Source organism: Bos grunniens, chromosome X (genome assembly GCF_055505025.1).
Source record: "Bos grunniens cultivar Pamir isolate PY7600 chromosome X, Bosgru_T2T1.0, whole genome shotgun sequence".
In the NCBI taxonomy this organism is placed as follows: domain Eukaryota; kingdom Metazoa; phylum Chordata; class Mammalia; order Artiodactyla; family Bovidae; genus Bos; species Bos grunniens.
The window spans coordinates 54,782,952-54,805,442 of NC_141194.1; the positions used below are offsets into that span (position 1 = coordinate 54,782,952).

General features: G+C 40.4%; 1 protein-coding gene across 1 annotated transcript in view; it reads right to left on the minus strand.

Moving 5' to 3' along the window:
* The window catches only part of CLCN5 (Cl-/H+ antiporter 5), a 183,857-nt gene extending 169,575 nt beyond the window's left edge, over positions 1–14,282 (minus strand). Inside the window, exons 1-2 of the mRNA XM_086387007.1 lie at positions 13,978–14,282; positions 11,360–11,516 (exon numbers count right to left, since the gene is read on the minus strand). Coding sequence (XP_086243133.1) covers positions 11,360–11,375 — 16 coding nt within the window. The 5' untranslated portion in view covers positions 11,376–11,516; positions 13,978–14,282. The remainder of the gene's footprint in view (positions 1–11,359; positions 11,517–13,977) is intronic.
* Between the last annotated feature and the right edge of the window lie 8,209 nt (positions 14,283–22,491).

Sequence of the window (22,491 nt, forward strand, 5' to 3'; positions counted from 1 at the left end):
CTGAAATGCTTTAGGCCATCAAGACCAGACTGTATGTGGGGAATGGCAAGGACCATGTGATGCCATACAAACTTTTGGCTTTAATATCTGGGCGGATAGTGGATCAAGCAGTATAGCGAATATAAGAAGTTCTATTATTATTGGTTACCAGGGTCCAGAACCCAAGGAAAAGAAGCCGTTGGCAGAGTTTGGCATTTGGATAGTGCCCATTCCCTTGTTCATCTGCCTCTCATCATTCTCAAGCTAAATAGGAAAGATCATGATTTCAACCTGGGAATATTCAGTGCTTAGTCACAGATGGCCACACATAGGTCAGGCCAGGCCAAGGGAGGGCAGTGGATTCTGTGATGCTCTTCATGGAAGTAATAAGGGCAGAAATCCTAAATAAATACAATAAAATGCTACCTCACACCTGAATGGTATTGGGTTGAAAAGCATGAAGATATGCCATTACTAGGGAGTTACCAACCCTATTAACTCCTCAACAGCTTCTCTGGTCTGACAACAGGTCTATAAATACCGGCATGTTAACAGAAGGTAGGAGACTTTCCTGGTGGTCCAATGGTAAACAATCTGCCTGCCAATGCAGGGGACAAGGGCTTGATCCCTGGTCCGGGAAGATTCCACATGCCACAAAGCAACTAACCCTGTGCGCCACAACTACTGAGCCTACACGCCTAGAGCCCCTGTTCTGCAACAAGAGAAGCCACTGCAATGAGAGGCCCATGCACGGCAAATAGAGAGTAGCTCTTGCTCTCCGCAACTAGAGAAAGCCTGTGTGCAGCAATGAACCAACACAGCCAAAAATAAAATAAATTAATTTTTTAAAAAACAGAAGATGGGAAGAAGAAAAATCTGACATTTGTTGCCACCCATAGTGAAACTTTCTGGGCCTCCCTCCCCCTGCCCCGCCACACACAGAACAGTGTTACATGAAACAGGAAGCTTTGAATCACAATTCTGGTTAAAACCTAAGGAACCTATAGTTTATTTCAAAAATGCTAACAGAGGCACAGGAAGAAAAAAACACATCCTGGAAGACTCCATGACAAAGCAATTCTTTGGGGAGGAAAAAAACCAAACTTTTCAAAACAGCAATAAAGCAGGGAAAGCAACAGTAGGAAAAGACAAACATTTAGCAGAAAATTATAAAATAGACAAGCCTGCGGAAGTGGTAGCAGTGTAATGCAGTAGGGCTAAACAGGCACCCAGATTGGCACTGATTATCAAGCTGGGGGCCTAATCCTGGCTCTGTGCCCCATGTGACAGCTGTATGACCAGAATGAGTCTCCTTGGGCCTCAGTTTCTTCCTGTGCAAGATGAGACTCTGGAAACAGAAGATTCTTTCCAGTTGAAAAACATTCCTGTAAGAGCATAGTGATTTTTTTCTTTCTGTCACAATTATAATACAATGAAAAAGCCATGACAGGCCAGGCATTTTGGTGATTCTCACTGTCACCTACAACTGTGTGAGGGAAACACTATTCTATGCAAAAGGATATGATAATAAAAAAGGACAACATGATTATTATTTTTTAATGGGTAGGGGATTTCCTTTTGGAAATGTCATGAAAATGTCCTGGAACTAAAGAGTACTCACAACACTGTGAATGTACCAAATGTCACTAAATTGTGTACTTTAAAATAGCTAAACTGGCAATTTTTATGTGTATTTTACCACAATTAAAAAAGAAACTTCCCGGGAGGAAAAAAATGAGCATTTGTTTTTGGGATGCAATTTGTTTCTCTTAAAAACTGTGGGAGCCCCACACTGTTGGTAGGAATGTAAATTGGTGCAGCCACTATGGAAAACAGTCTGGAGGTGTCTTAAGAAACTAAAAGTAGAACTACCATATGATCCAGCAATCCCACTCCTGGGCATATATATGAAAAATGTGAAAACGAATTTGAAAAAAATACATGCACCTCAATGTTCATTGCAGCACTATTTACAACAGCCAAGACATGGAAGCAACCTAAATGTCCATTGACAAATGAATGGATAAAGAAGATATGGTAAATATATACAATCAAGTGTTACTCAGCCATAAAAAAGAATAAAGACATTTTCAGCAACATAGATGGATCTAGAGACTATCATATTAAATGAAATAAGTCAACCAAAGACAAATACTATATGATATCACTTACATATGGAATCTAAAGATATAATACAAATCAACTTATTTACAAAAGAGAAACAGACTCACGGACAGAGAAAACAAACTTATGGTTACCAAAGAAGGAGAGGCACAAACTAGGAGTATGGGATTAATAGATACACATCACTATAAATAAAATAGATAAACAATAAGGATTTACCATATAGCACAAGGAACTATATTCAGTATCTTATAATAACCTATTATGGAAAAGAATCTGAAGCTATACACCTGAAACTAACATAATACTGTAAATCAACTATAGTTAAATAAAAAATAAAATATGGAGGAGCACTTCCTTATAGATGAATTCCAGTTTAAAAAAAATGAGGGATGATAAAATTAGAAAAAGTATTGCTTTTCAGAAATTCGAGTAAAGATTGCCAATTAATGCTAAAACTGTTGGAGGAATGATTTGGGAAACAGGATATTCATAAGGTCTTAAAGTACCATGCCAAAGATATTTTATATTAATTACCTATAAAAAACAGAACCTCAGCAATGAAGAGATATGGCAGACACCTCCTTAATAAATGATTACTTTAGCATCACCAATAACAGGGTAAACTGACATTACATGTCTTCACCCAAAATGTAATGCAGTGGACATACTCAACATCACCTATGTAAATTTCTTGCCAAAAACACAGAACTCAAATCTAATCTCAGGAAAACAATCACACAAAGCCAAACTGAGGAATGTTTTCTATACGACAACTGTTCTGGCTTCTTCAAAACTGTCAATGTATCTCAATGAAACAAAGAAACAGGAACGAAAGGGACAGATAATCAAATACTTGTCCCTTGATTGGATACCAAATGCCTCCTCAAAAATGCTATAAAAGATACTTTAGGATAATTGAAAAAAAATAATTATAGGCTATAAACTACATAAAAGTATTGTATAGGTGATAATTCCTTGAGTGTGAACACTATTATTGTTATGGAGGAGAAAGTCTTTCTTCCCATTCTCTTTAATTAAAATTTTATATTGAGATAAAAACATAATTTGTAGATTCACATGTAATTATAAATAGTACAGAGTGACGCAATATATCCTTTGAAGTATGATTATTATTAACCCCATTTTACAGAAGAGGGTGAGGCCCAAAGAGATGAAGTAATGCCTATAACTAGCAGCAACAGAGCCAGGATACAAACCCAGGGAGTCTGTCTCCAGAGACTACACTTGACCCCAGAGGACATAACTGAGGCTTTTGGAGCTTAGGGAACTCTGGTTACCAACTGGCAGAAATGGGCTCAAATGCAGGTGTACCGGATTCCAAGGCCCATGTTCCTTCCACACTGGATGCTTGGGAAGGAATAGCTGGCTCTGAGAGAAAAATTTTCTGAAAGTCTGTTTTTGGTTACCCCCTACTCAGTGTTTTTCATCTTAATCCATACCCCATCCCATTCTGCCCCACTGAGGAGTTGTGGTAGGGCAATAATGCAGAGAGACGAAGAACTCATTTCCTGTACCTGCCATAGCTGAGACACTGCACCAGAGAAAAAAGGAGGGGAGTGAAGACTCGGTTTCTTTACTCCTGTGCTAACACCATCCCTTTTATTTGAGAGTCACACACATACTAACGTTTTGGTCAACAGAACAGGACCAGATGGCTTTTCCTAGGTGATGGTGGTCCAATCATCAAGCCACACAGCCATCGAGATTTCACACTGAAACTCTGTGATCAATTCACTGACTGCTTTGTGATGCTCCCCTTGGTGCCCAAGTGTTAGCTAAATCACCAGAATGTTTACAAATACACTGTGATGCGCTAAAAAAAAAAAAAAAAACCTGCAAGGTTGAAATTTACTTCCCTCGGATCTGAAGCCAACAGAACAGTTTCTCACTGCATCTGTTTTATTTTCATGCTTACCCGGACATATTTTGCCACTTCACCTCATTATGTAACTCCCACACTAGATTAAGTGTAATTTCCCCATTTTTGCACACTTTTCCTGTCCCCAGTCTCACTCTCAAAAGAGTTTTTTTGGAGTCAATAGGAGAGACAGCCAAAAATTACAAGAATACTTAAGGAAGAATTAATATAAAAAAAAAAAAAACTGCTCTAACAAAACCCTCAGGGATTTAGTGTGTTTTGTTTTTTATTTGGAGGTCGAGGGCACAGAAAGGCTGAAACAGCTGTCTAGAAGCCCACACAATTCACTTCTTTCCTTGTTGGACGCACTGCTATTTTATACCTCATTTCCAAATAACTTGTTTTCTGATTTAAAAGAAATACATATTTATTATATAAAATGTGGAAAATACAAGTACAAAAGGGAAAAAATATAAATGCATCCTACTACCTGGGGACAGCCAGTTCAACAACTTTGGATCATTTCCATCCATTCTGTATTTATCATCACATTCATAGGTATACAGATGTAAACACACAGAGATACACATAAACTCCCAGTTACATTGAAAAGACAGAAACAGAATAATCCCATACTCTTCCATTATACCATGAAGATTTTCTTTGGCATTGGTCTTGATTTTTAATAGCCTGATATTTTACTCTGTGGACCTGTCATAATTTACTAACATTCCCCTATGTTAGTTTGTCACCATTTATAAATACCTTAGTATATACAGTTGTGTACATGTATCTGATAGTTCCTTCAGAAATTATACTTGTAAAAATTAACAAGGAATCTATGTTATATACAGAAAAATTAAAAGATACAAATAAACAAAAAGAAAGTCAACCGCATTTTAAAAAATACTTTGGTGTCTATCCCCTTAGACTTTTCTTTGTATGAAACATATATGGACGTGACACATATATTAATATGGGATACTATTAATAATAAAAAGTAACAGTTACTAATAATAGTTACCATGTATTGAGTACTTACCATATGCCAGGCACTGTGATCTTCTTTTTTTCTCGCTTTTTACTGGACTCTTTTTTTTAAAAAAAAAAAAATTGTAGTATAGTTGCTTTACAATGTTGTGCTAGTTTCTACTGTACAGCAAAGTGTATCAGTTATATGTATATGTATAGTCCCTCTTTTTTGTATTTCCTTTCCATTTAGGTCACCACAGAGCACTGAGTTCCCTGTGCTATACAGTAGTTTCTCATTAGTTATCCATTTTACACACAGTATCAATAGTTTCTATATGTCAATCCCAATCGCCCAATCCATTCACCCAAGCCTTCCACCCTTGGTATCTATAAGTTTGTTCTCTGTGTCTGTGTCTCTATTTCTGCTTTACAAATAAATTCATTTATACCACTTTTCTAGATTCTACATATATGTGTTAATATGATATTTGTTTTTCTCTTTCTGACTCACTTTACTCTCATCATTTTCTGATGTAATCCTTGCAACCACCCTACAGATTCACTCGGCAGTTTCCAATTCCTCTGCACACCGGAGTCACCTGGTGGGCCTCAATCCCTGAGCACTGGATCTCATTCCTAGAGATTCATATTTCATCGGTCTGGGTGAGGCTTGGGCTTGGGTGGGCTTTAAAGATCCCCAGGTGATCCTAATGGACATACAGGTTGGGAACTGTTAGGTTCACTTCTATTTTATCCCTCTTTTAACTAATGTGGAAGTTGAGGATGGGCTTCCCTGGTGGCTCAGACATTAAAGAATCCTCCTGCAATGTGAGAGACCTGGGTTCGATCTCTGAGTTGGGAAGATCCCTTGGAGAAGGGAACAGCTATCCACTCCAGCATTCTGGCCTGGAGAATTCCATGGACTGTATAGTCCATGGGGTCACAAAGAGTTGGACACAACGTAAGTAACTTCCCAAAACCATGCAGCTCATAAAGCTGGGATTTCCATCTAGCTCTAAGCCCAGAGCCCACACTTTTAACTGCTGATAATTTGGGATGTGCTTCCCACCCCCACCATTTAACACCATATTGTGAACCCACTTCTATCTTAATAAGTATAATTAATCCACATTAACATTTTAGTAATTACAGTATTCCACTGTATCAATGCATCAGAATGCAAGCGTTATCAATTTTCCCCACTAGAAAATGCTACAATCAATATTCTTATTGATACATCTTTCTGCACACCCTTCATTATTTCCTTAGGATGAATCCAAGAAAAGGAATTGCTGGGTGAAAAGATAAACATGTTTTTTAAAGCTTGTGACAAATATTGCCAAATTGACATTCCCACCAGAAGTGTACGCGAATGCCTACTTGCTTGTGTCCTTGCCAAAGCTGCATTTTGTCATTTCTTTTTAATGACTGCAAATTATATTGGAGAAAATGGTATGCCATTTTGATTCCCCCTTTCTTTGACTACTACTGAGACAGAACATTTTTTCGTTTATTGGCCATCTGGATTTCTGCTTATGTATTTTCCTATTCCCATCCTTTGCACATTTTTCTAGTAAAATACTTGTATTTTTCTTATTAAGCTGTGAGTCTATATACTAAGGATAATGAGTCTTTTTGCAATTGTTTTCAAGTTCTCACATAGTTTTGTGTAGAAATTTAAAATTTTCACATAGTTGATTATATCAAACTTTTTCTTCATTAGTCTACCTTTCATATTATGCATACAAATACCTTCCCTACCCCCAAATTATGTGAGTATTCTCCTATATTTTTTGAGTTCCTTTATCATTTTTTAAACTTTTAATTCTTTAATGCAGCAGTTCCCAAACAGGACTATGCATCAGAATTGCTTACAGCACTTCTTTAAATGCTCAGGTCTTAAGACTGAATCACAATTTGAGGGGATGAGAACTGAGCAGGAATATTTTTAAAAGGCACTTCCAATGCACCCCCCTCTTTTATTAAGAAACACTGTTTTAATCCTTCTAAATTTACATTGGTGTCATTTTTCCAAGTTTCTCCAGCATGTTTGTTAAATAAACCATTTCATAAACTTGAAATGCTACTTTTATCCTCGTCAGTAAGTTCTGTGACATCGGAGCCCATTCCTGTGTGTCCTGACCACTGCCATCTCCAGGGCTCTACATAGTGCCTGGTGCACAAATGGCGCTGGATGTTAACTGCATAAATAAATGGCACCTGACAACACAAGTCTCCACCCCCATCCCACCCCAATTTGGCTAGTATTCTCTTCAATATTTTCTTGACCATTAGGCCAATAAAACTGATGTTATTAATGATGAACCTGAGTTATCAAAAATATTAAATTATGCTCAGTAAACTCTGTTTAAAATGGCCAGGAAACGTCTTAGAGAACTCCATCAAACAAAGTCAAAATAATTATGTTGGCCATGTTTAAGAGGTATGGGAATTCTGATCCAGTTCTCCACGGAGGAACTAGACAGCATTGACCTGAGAGACTAACGACACTTGGCTTCCTCCACCTCTGAAGAGTTTCTCTAGCAGATGCAGAAACTGACTCAGAGCTTCCTTGAGCTGAGGACAGAACCACACATTCCCTGCTCCAAGAGTCAATAAAAAAAAATTGGAATAGTGAATCAGGAGACCTGAATTTTAGTTCTGTCACTGCTACTAACCTATTTGACCACGGGCATGTCACTAAACCTCTAGGGGTTGGGCTAGACATTTTCTAAGGATCTCTTCAGATCTAAACCTCTACATAGAGACCCAAACAAAAGAGGGAGGGGATATATGTGTACATATGGCTGATTCATGTTGTTGTACAGCAGAAACTAACACATTGTAAAGCAATTATCCTCCAAATAAAAAATAAATTAAAAAAAAAGACCCAAATAGACTACTGTGGGACAGGCCTTCCAAGGACAACCCGAAATTCCCTCCACAGAATGGGGTCCCAGGTCCATTCCAGAATATAGCAAATAATAATGACAGTAGTAGAAGCAGCAGTAGTAATACTAATAGGAGTATTAGTAACAATAACAGCTATTGCTGAATTTTGTGTGTGCGTGCTCAGTCGCTCAGTTGTGTCTGACTCTTTGCACCCCCTGACTGCAGCCCACCAGGCTCCTCTGTCCGTTGGGATTCTCCAGGCAAGAATACTGAAGTGGGTTTTGCCATTTCCTCCTCCAAGGGATCTTCCCAATCCAGGGATTGAATCCTTGTCACCTGTAGCTCCTGTACTGCCAAGTGGATTCTTCTGGGTTTTTTTTATTTATAAGTTTTTATTGAGATATAACATATTGATTCAGTATTTGCATGTATATTTAAACAATCACCACAAGTCTAGTTTACCTTTATCACCATACACAGTTACAGATTTTCTTACTGTGATGGAAACTTTTAAGATCGATTATCTTGGCAACTTTCAAATATACACTAGAGTATTATTAACTAGAAGCACCATGCTATACATTACATTCCTATGACTTACTTATTCTATAACTGGAAGTTTGTATCTTTTGTCTTCCTTTACACGTTTCACCCAACCCCACCCCCACATCCTTGGCAATCACCAATCCATTGTCTGAATCTGTGAGCTGCTTTTTTCTTCTTTAGATTCCATGTATAAATGAGATCATATGGTATTTATCTTTCTCGGCAGGCAGATTTTTTACCACTGAGCCACCTGGGAAGCCCATTGCTAAATTTTACTGAGCACTTATTGTATGATAGACAATATTCTAAATGGCTTACTACTAAAACCAGTGGCACAAACTTTTATGGCACTTACTATGTTCCAAGTGTTTTGTTTAATATTAACTTAATTAATCGTCAAACAACCTTTCAAGGTTGAGTTCTATTGTTATCCCCATTTTACAAAAGAGAAAAATGAGACACAAAGAGATTAAGGGACTTGCCCAAGGTCTCACAGCTACCAAGTGACACAACCAATGCAGTTGAACCTAGACCCACACTTATAACTATTCTACCATACTGCCACCCAAACTATCACTATACTAAGCTTGTCACTTCAGACGCTGCACAAAGCAAGGAATGAGTTGCAGTTACTTCTGTGGAATACTCCCCCTCTTCTTCATTAATGCTAGAAAAGCTGTTTGCCTCCAATGTGATTTTAAGCAGATCAAATTTCAGGGCCTGAGACAGCAAAATATATTACTTATTAAGAAATTATGACATTTTTATTAAGAACTGTTATCCATTAAAGTGTTTTTATTATAAATCATTAACTTACTAATGACATTTCCATTAAACAGAAAGAAAACACATACTTTTTATGCATCATTAAGAACAAAACTTTAGCTCCCCACCTGTACAAACTCTAGGGCTTCTCAGATGGCACTAGTGGTAAAGAACCCACCTGCCAATGCAAGAGACGCAGGTTTGATCCCTGGATGGGGAAGATCCCCTGGAGAAGGAAATGGCAACCCACTCCAGTTTTCTTACCTGGAGAATCCCAATGGACAGAGGAGCCTGGCGGGCTACAGTCCATAGGGTCACAAAGAGTCAGACACGACTACAGCAATTTAGCATGCACTCAGGAACACAACTTTAGCTCCCCACCTGCACAAACTCTAATTCCATACTTTTAGCACTGTCTTTTAAACACTGACCTGACAGCTCACAGTATCTCAAACAAAACAGGCCAAACCAAATGCAGTACACTAACTTCCCACCACCCCCACACCCCTGTCACTTCCTTTCATGGTCCCCGTCTCAATGAAAGGCACCACTGGCCCCAGGCACCCAAAACTGGGTGTCAACCCAGGCTCGGTTCCTCCCACATCCAATTACAGAATGTTCACAGAATTCATCTCATTCTCTCTATCCTTGCTGCCCCTCCTTCTTCTCAGACCCTTACCATCTCTTCCCTAAGCCACTATACCAGAAACGTTCCAACTGGTTCTTGGTTTCCATTCTCTCCAGCTCCAACCCTACCTCAATAATGCTGCCAAAGTAATCTTTCTAAAACAAAACCTGATGATGTTACTTTCCTGTTTAGAATCTTTGTCTTTGGGATAAAGTGTGAAATCCTTCCTAGGACATACAAGGTTCTTTATCATCTGGCCTCTGACTACCTTTCCTGCTTCATCCGAGGTCGTGGCCCACACATCTCACATGAGGCCAACAGAGCAACTTGGAAGTTCCCAAACAGTGCTTCTCTGTCTGCCCAGAATGCAATTCCCTCATTTGCCCATCTGGCAAACTCCCACTCATTTTTCATTTTTTTTAGGCCAGCTCAAAACCCACAGTTCATTATGCTTTTCTCTGAGCATCCATCACATTTTGCGTCTCTATTATAACACTTATTCAACCCAACACAACTATTTGCTTATATAGTTTGTCTCCTCAATAAGACAAGGAACCCTCTAGGGCTCTGCATCTTACTCATTTCTATATTCTACTTGTTGAATTAAAGAATGTCTCAGAATTTAAACAAGAATATCCAAACTTCTCCTGATAAATGCCCATTGGGTGAGTCAAACCAGGCATATAGGCTGAATCTTATTTCAACAAGTATCTTTAAAGTGACAACCCTAGCATATCAAAAATACTTGTTACAGCCATAACCAACAGGAGACAGTTTTTAAAGAAACATCAGACCACCAACAAACCTACCTGTTGAATATTTATAGACATTTGAGCTCCCTTCATTCTACTCCATCTAAGTGGTTCTTAACCTTTTTTGGGTCACAGACCAATTTACGTAGTGTTTGTCTATTATTTCTTAAACTCATACTCCCTTATGATAAACATAAAAATCCCATGCATCCCTGGAGATTCTGATACTCTTCAAAACCCACCACAAATAAAAAGAAAGTTACTTATGTGATAAGAAATCACAGGTTCACAAGAGATGTGCTCTATCAGGCAAGATAGCATTAAGCTTTGCTCTCAAGTCATTCCATTGTATTAGAACAGGCATTAATATTAACATATAACATTGAATAGCCTTTAAAGTCTTTATTGAGAAGAGAAAGCCAGAGAGGTGCTGACATCTGTCTCCTCCACCTTTGAGAACCTTATGATGGAAATTTGCCAGAAACAAACTGAAATATGAAAAAAATATCCTCCATCTCCTGACCTATAACCCCCATGAGCACATGTTCAAATGAAGGCAGTTCTTTGAAAATGCTCCTGGCACGACATTTTCCTGCTACTCCTACTCTCCACACACACCCCTTCACTCCTACTTTAAAATAATCGGAACTAGCTAGCAGCAAGTCCTTTTGAACTAAAAAGCTTTGTCCTGGCGAAGACAAACGGTTAAATTAAAGAAACAGCTGCCTGGCTGCCTGCCTCTGGCTTGGGGGTTTGGGTTGTGGTAGAGGATAGAGAAGGAGGAAAAACCAGTTGGAGGAGTAAGTACTAACTTCTTACCCTGCCACGTGGCCATCTTGATCCTATTCTCTCCCACGCTGAGGTCAGCAAGCTCAGAGTTTCCCAGACCCCCCAGTTTTGTAGGGAGACTCGACTGGGATGTGGAGAGAACAGCAGCTGTATCGTCTTGTTTTCTGCAGAATGCTCAAGCTGGAACCTGAAAATGTCAACAAGAAAACGAATACCTAAATGAAAAACATTCAAATCCTTGAAAATTATCTCCTGTCCCTCTCTGGACCTCTCTTTGCATAAGCAGAGACAGTCAAGTGTCATATTTCCACCTAAGCAGCAAGGTATCACTGAAAAAAGAATGGGGAAATCTAGAGTCAGTTAATATTGCCCTTGAGTGTTCTCCAATTCTGCATGAATCACTGGATCTTCAGTACATAGGTTTCAGAATCTCAAAGGATGGGTGGTTAGATGAGATAACTATTAAGTGTCTCTTGATGCGACCTCTAAGTTGCACATTTTGGGGAATGAAGAACAGCATAATATCCAATGCCCTTCCCAACCCTCAAAATGGCCAACTCTACATGAAAATTTTTCATAGAAAGGAGAGCAAATTTGGGACTAAAGTTTTAAAATGGATCTTGTGTAACAGCCATGCCCTCAAGGTCGTGGTGCTTCCTCTCCACTTCATTATATTTTCTCACATTTTGCCAATGTCCTGTAGGAGCTTAGACTGCTTTTATAATCAGGAAGGAAAAGAACCAAAGGAAAAGAAAAATGTAAAAAGAGAACATTAATTTAAGTAAAACCAAATTAATTCAGATAATTTCTATTTTTAAAATGTCAAATTCAGTCTTTGGACAGTACTGCTTGAAAGGATATGAAAGGCACTAGGAATGGGAGAAAAATATGAAAGGTCTGACTACTTTGTTTGATTTAGAAGATGACTATATTAAACACTTTGCTTGTCCATTTAAACAAGTTCTTAAGTATTAGAGTGGTCTTCCTTATGTAGTATACAAGCCAATCTGCTTTTTCTAAGAAACATTCCTCACCTTTTTGACCCAGGGAACTTCAAAGTAGATTGTGATTTCCATAGCTTTCATACAAGCAACACTTCCACCCTCTAAGTCAAAGTGCTGACAGCAGACACACTAAAGACTAACACGAACTTGACAGCCATCATTTTGGCCTTTTTTAAATGATGTTTTTTGCCGTTGTTTTAGATTTGAGTTTTACTTAACAGATAGTTAGCCAAGGTTTTAACAGAAAAGCTCAAATATATATATATAAGAGGAATGAGTAACATAAACGCTCAGGTACCTATCAACTAGATAAAAAAATATCAAGTTACCAATCTCATTTTGTCTATTATTATTCATGCATGGTTGTATACTTAGTAGCGCAATCGTGTCTGACACTTTGCGACCCCATGGACTGTAGTCCGCCAGGCTCCTCTGTCCATGGGATTCTCCAGGCAAGACTACTGCAGTGGGTAGCCATTTCCTTCTCCAGGGGATCTTTCCGACCCAGGGATTGAACCCAGGTCTCCTGCATTGCAGGCAGATTCCTCACCGTCTGAGCCACCAGGGAAGCCCTCTTATTCATGGAAATGACTTTTTTTAAGGACGAAAGTGTGAAGGTGCACACTAACCCCAAGAAGCCAATAGAGAAAAGACAATGCTTTGGCTAAGGAAAGGCTTGCGAAGTCCAAGAAACTAGGAACTCACAAAGTCCCAGGATGGAATCACCAGGAAAATTGCTTCGATGACTTATCTGGAACCTAGAGCAGTTTGTTTGGGTTTGCCTTTTTTTTCTCCTCTTATTTAGCATGCAGTACTGATATGCGCCTCATGGGACCAGGAGAATTTAACATCTCCGAAGTCAAACCTAGGCAGCTGCTAATAAATCTATGAAGTATGCATAAAGCAGATTCTTACTGGCTTTTTATACTTCACACTTCTGGATTTCCCTCACTTATTCAGGGTAGCTTACACTGACGTTATCATGTGGCACACGTACAACTTCACTTGGCACTCCCGAAACGTGATTTGCTCTGAAATATTAATAAGGTACACGCACATCAACGTGAAGGTAAAAAGTTTTTCCCTTGACGAGAAGGCGCTCGAGCGCAAGCCTGTAAAGTCAGGAGAAAACCAGCTCCCCGCGTTAAGTGGGAAAAGGAAAATGAAGCAACTACTTTTTCGAGAGCTTGGACTCCTCTTCGTTACGACCCACACAAACCTGCCAGCCCAGAGCAGGATAGATAAGAACGGGGCCTCGACGAGGTTTTACCAGCCAAAGCCACCCTGCCCCAATCGTGGAAAGGGGACGCCTGCAGCTAACCTCCCTCCCCCATTCAAAAGCTGGGCGGGCTTGGCGCGGCTCCGCGAGGAAACTTCGCTGGGACAGCGCAGGGACCCTGGCTCGGAGAATAGGGCTGGGCTCCCTGGAAGATGCCGCCCTGCACTGGCTAGAACTGGCCGTTCTAACTCCTCCGAGTGCCAGGCGGTGGCGGCCAGGCACAGGGAACCCCCATCTCCGGGGGCCGAGGCAGCGGGGGAGCGCCTCCCCTGTGCCTCTGAGCCCAGGGGGTTCTCTGGGGGTGGGCCGGGGACCAGCGGCCCGCCTAAGACCTGCTGCGGTAGAGACAGCCCATTTGTCTTTACCTGTCGCCGAGATCCGGAGCGACGGAGCCCGTGTCCGCCGCCGGCGGGCCGAGCGCTCAGTCGGCTCTGGCGTCCGGGACACTAAGTTGAGCTAGCGCCCCACGTAGCCGGCAGAGCTTCATTCACAGCCCAGCCAGGAGGAGGGGGAGCGGAGCGGGCCCGCGGCTCATGTGACAGGCGCCTCGCAAAGATCTGCCAAGCACGGCCGCCGTCTGCGCGTGCGCGCCCCAGCCAGCACTCTCCCCACACCTCGGCTGAGGTGGGGAGGAGGTGATCCCCGCCCGGGAGTCAGCAGGGCGGGGAGAGCCGAGGCGAAGGCGGTGCAGGGCGGAGTTTCCGTGCGCGCAGCCGCAGTAGGTCGGCCTTTCTCGCTGCCATATTTAATAAGGACTGGGCGGATCCTAGCCCAGTGCTGGGCGTGTCAGTTGCTTTTGAAAAATAAATGCTGCTTTATGTTTCACTGTTTCGAGCCTGCGGTACGGTTTTGTGGTTTGTCCTTAGAACTAAACTGTTTCTCCTGAGCTTCTGGCTCACAAAATACCTGAGCTAATGTAATAAGTATATTACACTGTGTGTGCTGTGCTCAGTCGCGTCCAACTCTGCGACCTCATGGGCTATAGCCTGCCAGGCTCCTATGTCCGTGGGATATCCCAGGCAAGAATACTGGAGCGAGTTGCCACGCCCTCCTCCAGGGAATCTCCCCGACGCAGAAAGCGAACCCCCGTCTCCTGTGTCTCTTGAAGTGCAGGCGGATTCTTTACCGCTTGAGCCATCAGGGAAGCTGATGGTATATCACATTAGCTCAAGTATTTTGGGCTTCCCAGGTGGCGCTAGTGGTAAAGAACCTGCCTGCCAATGCAGGAGTTGTAAGAGAACCTGGGTCAGGAAGTTCCCCTGGAGGAGGGCATGGCAACCCACTCCAGTATTCTTGCCTGGAGAATCCCATGGACAGAGGAGCCTGGAGGGCTACAGCCCATAGGGTCATAAAGAGTTGAACACAACTGAAGCGACTTAGCACGCACTCACTTATTTTGAGCCTCTGATTATATGCCAGGCACTGTTCTAGCCCTTTACTTTTTTTTCATCTTATTTAATGCACACAATAACCCCACTGGGGTGTGTACTATTATTTCTCCACTTTTATTCGTAAGAAAACAGAGGCACAGAAAGTTTGTCCGGGTTCACAGTAATGCTTCTAACAGCCAACATGATCCTCATAGTAACATTGAAAAATCCACAGTACGGTTTTGGGTATTGTCTCCATTTTTAATACTTACAAAACAGAGACTCAGGAAAGTAGAAAATCACAGAACTAGAAAGGGGTAGAACTGAGATTCTAACCTAGGCCTACCTGACTCTGAAGCCCTAGGTTTGGAAGAAATAGCCCCTCATTTTACAAAAGAGAAAACAGGCCATTGGGGTGTGTTGACCTACTTAACATGATCCAGCTAAATATTTTTTGGCAGAAATGAGGCTGGAATTTGTATAATCAATCCAGGTAGTCTAACTAGAACCCCAGTACTCTAATTCAGAGTCTACTGTAGTGAATAATTTTTAACTACTACTCTGGACAAGCAAAGTGGTGTGAGATACAAAACCTGTATGTACCCTAGCCTAGTCAGCTCTAGGCCACCAACGACAAATCTATAATCAGAAAAGTCCAGTTTTTTGACCCATTGCAACAAGAGAGTCTGCACACAAGAGAAACCCTGGGGCATCTCACCAAACAAAAAGAGTCATTATGGTGTTGGGGGAAGGGTGGAGTTTCAGTGAATTTTAGATGGAGCATTGTTTTAGTAAGCTTGAAGTGGGGTTGTCTGAAGGGGTCAATATCAGGTCTGGACTTCGAAGTGAACCCAGAATCCTGTTTCCTTGGGAACCACAAAGTAAAGATAGATATGGAATGTTCAAATACCCCTTATCTGAAGCTCTACACCTGGATTGGAAATTGAGGCTGCTTCTTTGGGTCCAAGAAACTTCTGTGCTCCAGACAAATGTGGAATGTTTTATTCTCACCGATATGATTTCAAGCAGTAAAATTCCTGATAGCCTATGATTGTCAAAAACAAAAGTTTCTCAGTGAGTAAAAAACATGGTGGTCACTCAAATAAGGGGGCTGTTATCCTCTTATAGCTGCAGCATGTCTTTGGGAGAAATACTGTGTGCTAAGTTGCTTCAGTCATTGCTGACTCTTTGTGACCCTATGGACCATAGCCCTCCAAGCTCCTCTGTCCATGGGATTCTCCAGGCAAGAATATTGGAGTGGGTTGCCTTGCCCTCCTCCAGGGGATCTTCCCTACCCAGGGATCAAACCCGCCTCTCTTACATCTCCTGCATTGGCAGGTGGGTTCTTTATCACTGGCGCCACCTGGGAAGTCCAGGGGAATAGCCACAAGTAACTAAAAAGAATGCAAGTCCGGTCCCATCACTTCATGGCAAATAGATGGGGAAACAATAGAAACAGTGGGAGAGTTTATTTTGGGGAGCTCCAAAATCACTGCAGATGGTGACTGCAACCATGAAATTAAAAGATACTTGCTCCTTGGAAGCAAAGCTATCACCAACCTAGACAGCATATTAAAAAGTAGAGATATTACTTTTCCAACAAAGGTCCATCTAGTCAAAGCTATGGTTTTTCCAGTAGTCATGTATGGATGTGAGAGTTGGACTATAAAAAAAGCTGAGTGCCAAAGAATTGATGCTTTTGAACTGTGGTATTGGAAAAGACTCTTGAGAGTCCCTTGGACTGCAAGGAAATCCAACCAGTCAATCCTAAAGAAGATCAGTCCTGAATATTTAATGGAAGGACTGATGCTGAAGCTGAAGCTCAAAATACTTTGGCCACCTGATGCGAAGAACTGACTGATTGGAAAAGACTCTGATGCTGGGAAAGATTGCCAGAGGAGAAAGGGACAGAGGATGAGCTGATTGGACGGCATCACCGACTTGATGGACATGAGTTTGAGCAAGCGCCAGGAGACATGTGAAGGACAGGGAAGCCTGGCATGCTGCAGTCCATGGAGTCACAAAGAGTTAGACACGACTGAGCAACTGAACTGAACTGTGCTGAGTCCTCTGATGATGGTAAATGGGAGGTGATAACTTGTACAAAGGTGTGCAGGCAGGGAATCACATATGAGGACCTGTGAATAGTCATCTATGGTTGAAGCTTAGGGTAAAGAAGTGCACAGAAGTTGTAGGAGATGTAACCACAAGAAAAATTGAGGCCCATTCTTGGAGGATCCTGAATGTTGGACTTAGATTTATACTTAATTCAGAAAGTGATTGAAAAGGAATTAAAGTTTTTGAGAAAGGTAATCCCTTTATTGGAGCACTTTTTAAAAATTCAAGTATAATTGACGCTTAACATTATATGAGTTTCAGGTGTGCTGATGACTCACTATTTGTATATATTGCAATATGATTTCCACAGTAAGTCTGCTGCTGCTGCTGCTGCTAAGTCGCTTCAGTCGTGTCCGACTCTGTGTGACCCCATAGACGGCGGCCCACCAGGCTCCCCTGTCCCTGGGATTCTCCAGGCAAGAACACTGGAGTGGGTTGCCATTTCACTCTTCTTTAACAAGGTCCATGTTCATGGAGAGGTAGGTTAGTTGATCTGTTTTTGTCATTGCAGTATAGGAGAAACCAGAGCCTATTTTAGGTTGAGCAGGAAGACCCACTAGTGGAACAGAAATTGAAGAGGCAAGAAAAGGAGGGGATAAATAATGGAGTAAAATACATGGGGAGATAGAAATGAGATGAGATGCAAGCCAAGCTGGGAAAAGATGCCTTTTCCTGTGAGAAAGAAAAAGGTAAGTTGAAGGATGGCAATCTGGTTGGAAGCTACCACTGTAAAGCGAGCAAATACTGGCTTTACTTGGAATATAGATTTCTTTGGGGGGGGCTTGTTCAGGAGTGATTTATGGAGAGTATGAAGGCTGCAGTGCACCAATATGACCACGTGGTGTCGCCACTGACCGCTGACAGCTTGAAGGGCTCCTGTTGGGGATTTTAGGAATGCGCTTTGTAAAAGATTGTCCTATCTCTTGCAAACTGCAAAACAAAACCAATTATGGGAGTGGGCTCTGGAGCCAGACCCAGAACCAACCAGATTCAGAGACTTACTAGCTATATCACCTCGTTCAAGTTTCACTCTCCTTCAGGTTTCTTACCTGTAAAATGAATAATATGATAAAATGTATTAATAGACTTTAAATAGTTGGAAAAGGTTAAATGCCCAATAAATGTGAGCTAGTATTGCTACCAATGGTGATGATGATTAATTAGGCCCCTTTGGATCCACAAATTTTGCAGAAGTTATTTATGTGGTGAGTAAAAAATGCCTATACAAAAATTCTTTCCCAAGTGTAATGATTAGAGTGTGGTGCTAATGAGGCAAAGTTAATAATTTAATCAGGAGTTACTGATTCTGTTAACTGTTCTCTTCCCCATGAGAACCTTAGCCAGGTTCCCCACAAGTGTGTGTACATGGTCATAAGTGGATCTGGCCAAAAGAGTATAGATAGATCAATAGTACAGATAACTGAGACCCTCTGTTCTCTTCCTTCCTTGGAAAAACTTGAAAAAAATGTTCCTACCTGCCACAGTGCTCACCAGACTTTTGGTCAAAAGCCATTTCAGTTCTTACAAAGTAGAAAGTAAACACAATGTGATCTTAAAAGCTAATTTTAAAGAAACAATGAAACAGTGAATTTCTCTGTATAATAAAAGGTAGCATTTTAGAGTTAATGTTACAAAAGAAAAACCTCTAGGTCAATAGCTCACAGTGGCACCTAAACTGGCATGTCTAAAGCAGCTTTATTTTTTAAAAAACCATTTTTTAAAATTGAAGTAAAGTTAATTTACAATGTTATATTAGTTTCAGGTGAACACCAAAGTGACTCACAGAGAGATAGATATATATTATATATATACACACACACATATATATATATATATATATTCTTTTTCAGATCCTTTTCCATCGTAGGTTGTGAGTGAGTGATAGTCACTTAGTTGTGTCTGGCTCTTTGTGACCCCATAGACTTAAGCCTGCCAGGCTCTACTGTCCCTGAAATTCTCCAGGCAAGAATATTGGAGTGGGTTGACATTTCCTTCTCCACCCTTAGAGGTTATTACAAGGTATTGAATATAGTTTCCTGTGCTGTACAGTAGGTGCTTGTTGTTTATTTTATACATAGCAGTGTATGGATGCTCATCCCAAACTCCTAATTTATCTCTCCCCTGATTTCCCCTTTGGTAACCATAAGTTTGTTTTCTATGTCTGTGAGTGTTTTTCTGTTTTGTAAATAAGTTCATTTGTATATATCTGTTTAGATTCTACGTATAAGTGATATATGGTTGTCTTTCTCTGCCTGACTTACTTCATTAATGTGATAATTTCTAGGTTCATCCAATGTTGCCGAAAATGGCATTTTTCCATTGTGTGTGTTATGTGTGTATATATATATATATATATTCATTTTTATCCATTCATCTGTTGATGAACATTTAGGTTCCTTCCATGTTTTTTGGCTATTATAAATAGCAAAGCAGCTTCCTCTTTAATCTTGAAATTGTCATTGCAAATCCAGACTGAAATATTTATATGAGTACATAGTCTTGTCAAGTAGTAAGTAAATGTTTCTGGTATTGTTCTTCATTTGTTCCACATTTTGTTCAAGTCTTTACTATTGTGCCAGGCACAGTGTTAGCCCCTGGGCTTCCCTGGTAGCTCAGATGGTAAAGAATCCACCGGCAATGCAGGAGATGCAGGTTGGATCCCTGGGTCCCTGGATCAGGAAGATCCCCTGGAGAAGGGAATGGCTACCCACTCCAGTGTTCTTGCCCGGAGAATTTCATGGACAGCGGAACCTGGTGGGCTATGTGTGGTTAGAGTCCAGGTTTTCCCCAATGGTTTCACTCTTCACTATGTTAGCCTAAGGATACTAGTTTTAAAATAAAATATGTGGTATAAACCACTATATATGAAATAGATAAACAACAGAGTCCTGTATAACTCAGAAAACTATATTCAATATCTTATAATAACCTATAATGGAGAAGAATATGAAATATATACATATACAACTGAATCATTTTGCTGTACACCAGAAACTAACATAATATTGTAAATCAACCATACTTCAATTAAAAACTAAAGTAAAATATGATGCATAAATAAAATATTTTGGGTGCCCAGGAAATGCCTGAAATAGTTCTAGGAAAATGAGGCTGAATAAAAGGAAATGAACAAAGTTCTCTAGTTCAGGGGATCTATCAAGACAGTAGGTTAAGAAGTCTAAAAATAGGGTAATCTCGGGTCACTTACAATCACTTTGTACTTGAAGAGCTGAGTATCAAAATTAACAAATGGCAGGACTTCTCTGGTGGTCCAGTGGTTAAGACTCTGGGCTTCCACTGCAGGGGGCACAGGTTTGATCTCTGGTCGGGGAACTAAGATCCTGTATGCCCTGTGGTGTGTCCAAAATGGAAAAAAAAAACTGTTTTTAATCAACAAATATCTTCTAGGACATAATGGTAGCTAACCTCATGACTGGAGAAACACTAATGAAAACCACAGTGTGGCACCCTTAGTAAAGCATAAAATGTGGTGAAAAACCTGGAGGTGGGGGGAGTCCTCTCATAAAATGCTAGTGGTAGTGCAATTAGTCAATTGAGGGCAACTTTGAAATAACTATAAAAATGTCAAATACATGAAACTGATCCCAAAAATCCATTTCTAGAAATCTCTCAGTTATGTTTGCATACGTGTAATCTATTGTGTGCAATTGTTTGTAATAATAAAAATAAGAAACAACCAGATCTCCATCAAAAGAAGATTGTTCAAATAAATATTGATACATCTACCCAATGAGAAAGCTCTTTGTGTAATTTCTTTATTGAAGTATAGCTGACTTACAATGTTGTGTTAGTTTCAGATGTACAGCACAGTGATTCACAGATATATGTGTGTGTGTATATATATATTCTTTTTCAGATTCTCTTTCTTTATAGGTTATTATAAAATATTAAGTATAGTTATTATACAGTAAGTCCTTGTTGGTTATCTATTTTTATATATGTTTTTATGTATTTATATGTAAAAGTCAATGAAAAAAAGGAAGGTGTGGAGTTGTGTACTTTCTCAATTTTATGCCATGGAAGTGTATAGCCTACTCAATTATATATCTTAAAAGGTAATACAGAAAAATTGGGATATATTAAAAGCTGGGTATATTAGTCACTCAGTTGTGTCCAACTCTTTGTGACCCCATGGACTATAGCCTGCCAGGTTCTTATGTCCAGGGAATTCTCTAGGCAGGAATACTGGAGTGGGTTGCTATTCCCTTTTCCAGGAGATCTTGTTATGCAAGAAAATCTATGTTTTGCAAAAACTCAGTCTTTATAGTTCTCTAATTGGGCCCAGCAAAATTTTTGACAGATGGTTTTCAGAGAATTTTTACTTTGTAAAAATTCCATGTCAGACTGCCCTCTATTTGAGAGAAGTTCAATTCTATCTAGATTAGAGCTGCTAGAGTCTAAAGGAGCAAATATGAGAGTTTGTTTAGGGAGTGGTTTTGACAATGTGCAGGCCTCTACTCTGTATCTCATCAAGCTCTGTACTGCCTTCTGTTTCGTGCAGAAGTGCAAGCTCATGGAACAGCGCTGGTGCTTTCTCAGAATCACTGTGGTGCCTGGTCACCCACCACTGGGAGAACGCCTTGAGGGCACAGTCCATGACCTATTCTTCCTTTATATTTACCTTAGCAGAGCTTTTCAAACCATTTGTGGTGAAGGACCATTTTTTGTCAAATCCATTGTGTACTGATACTTTTATAAAATACAATCAAAGTGAATAACTAGAAAAATGAAATCAAAAAGACATAGAAAATACAAGTCCAATTCTTCTCTGATTATATTCAACAAACATAAAATTACTCTGTCAGTGTTTTGTTAAGGTTTTGAAACATTTACACCCAATTTCTTATTGCAGACCAGTGATAAACAGTTTGTGGACTGGCACTGGGCCGTGGACCACGCTTCGAGTAGTATTGTCTCCCAGCACCACCACGGGGCCCAGCTCATAGTAGGCAATGAATACGTGCTGAATTGACTATATATCATTCTTCTAGTGTTTTCTATTTTGCAAAGTTTTCACATCTCTCTCCTCCTCCTACCATCATACCACCTTCAGCATTAAGTAGAGCAGATTTTATCATTCTCATCTAAAGAAGATGAGGCATGCAGATTCAGTGACTCGCCTGGACTGAAAACAGCCCAAATTAGTCTCTGACTCCTATTGCACTTTGTGGTAGCGGCACAAAGAAAACCTTCCCGTCAGAGAGCCTCCCCAAAATTCCACTAATTAGAAAAACTTGCCTTAAGCTTCGCAAAGGACCTCCTGGCATGATGGTGTGATGGAAAGAATACAGGTTCTGGAATTAAAGAGCTAGTCTGGAATTCAGGCTTTAGCAAGAGATTTTAACCTCTGAGCCTGTTTCCTTATCTCTG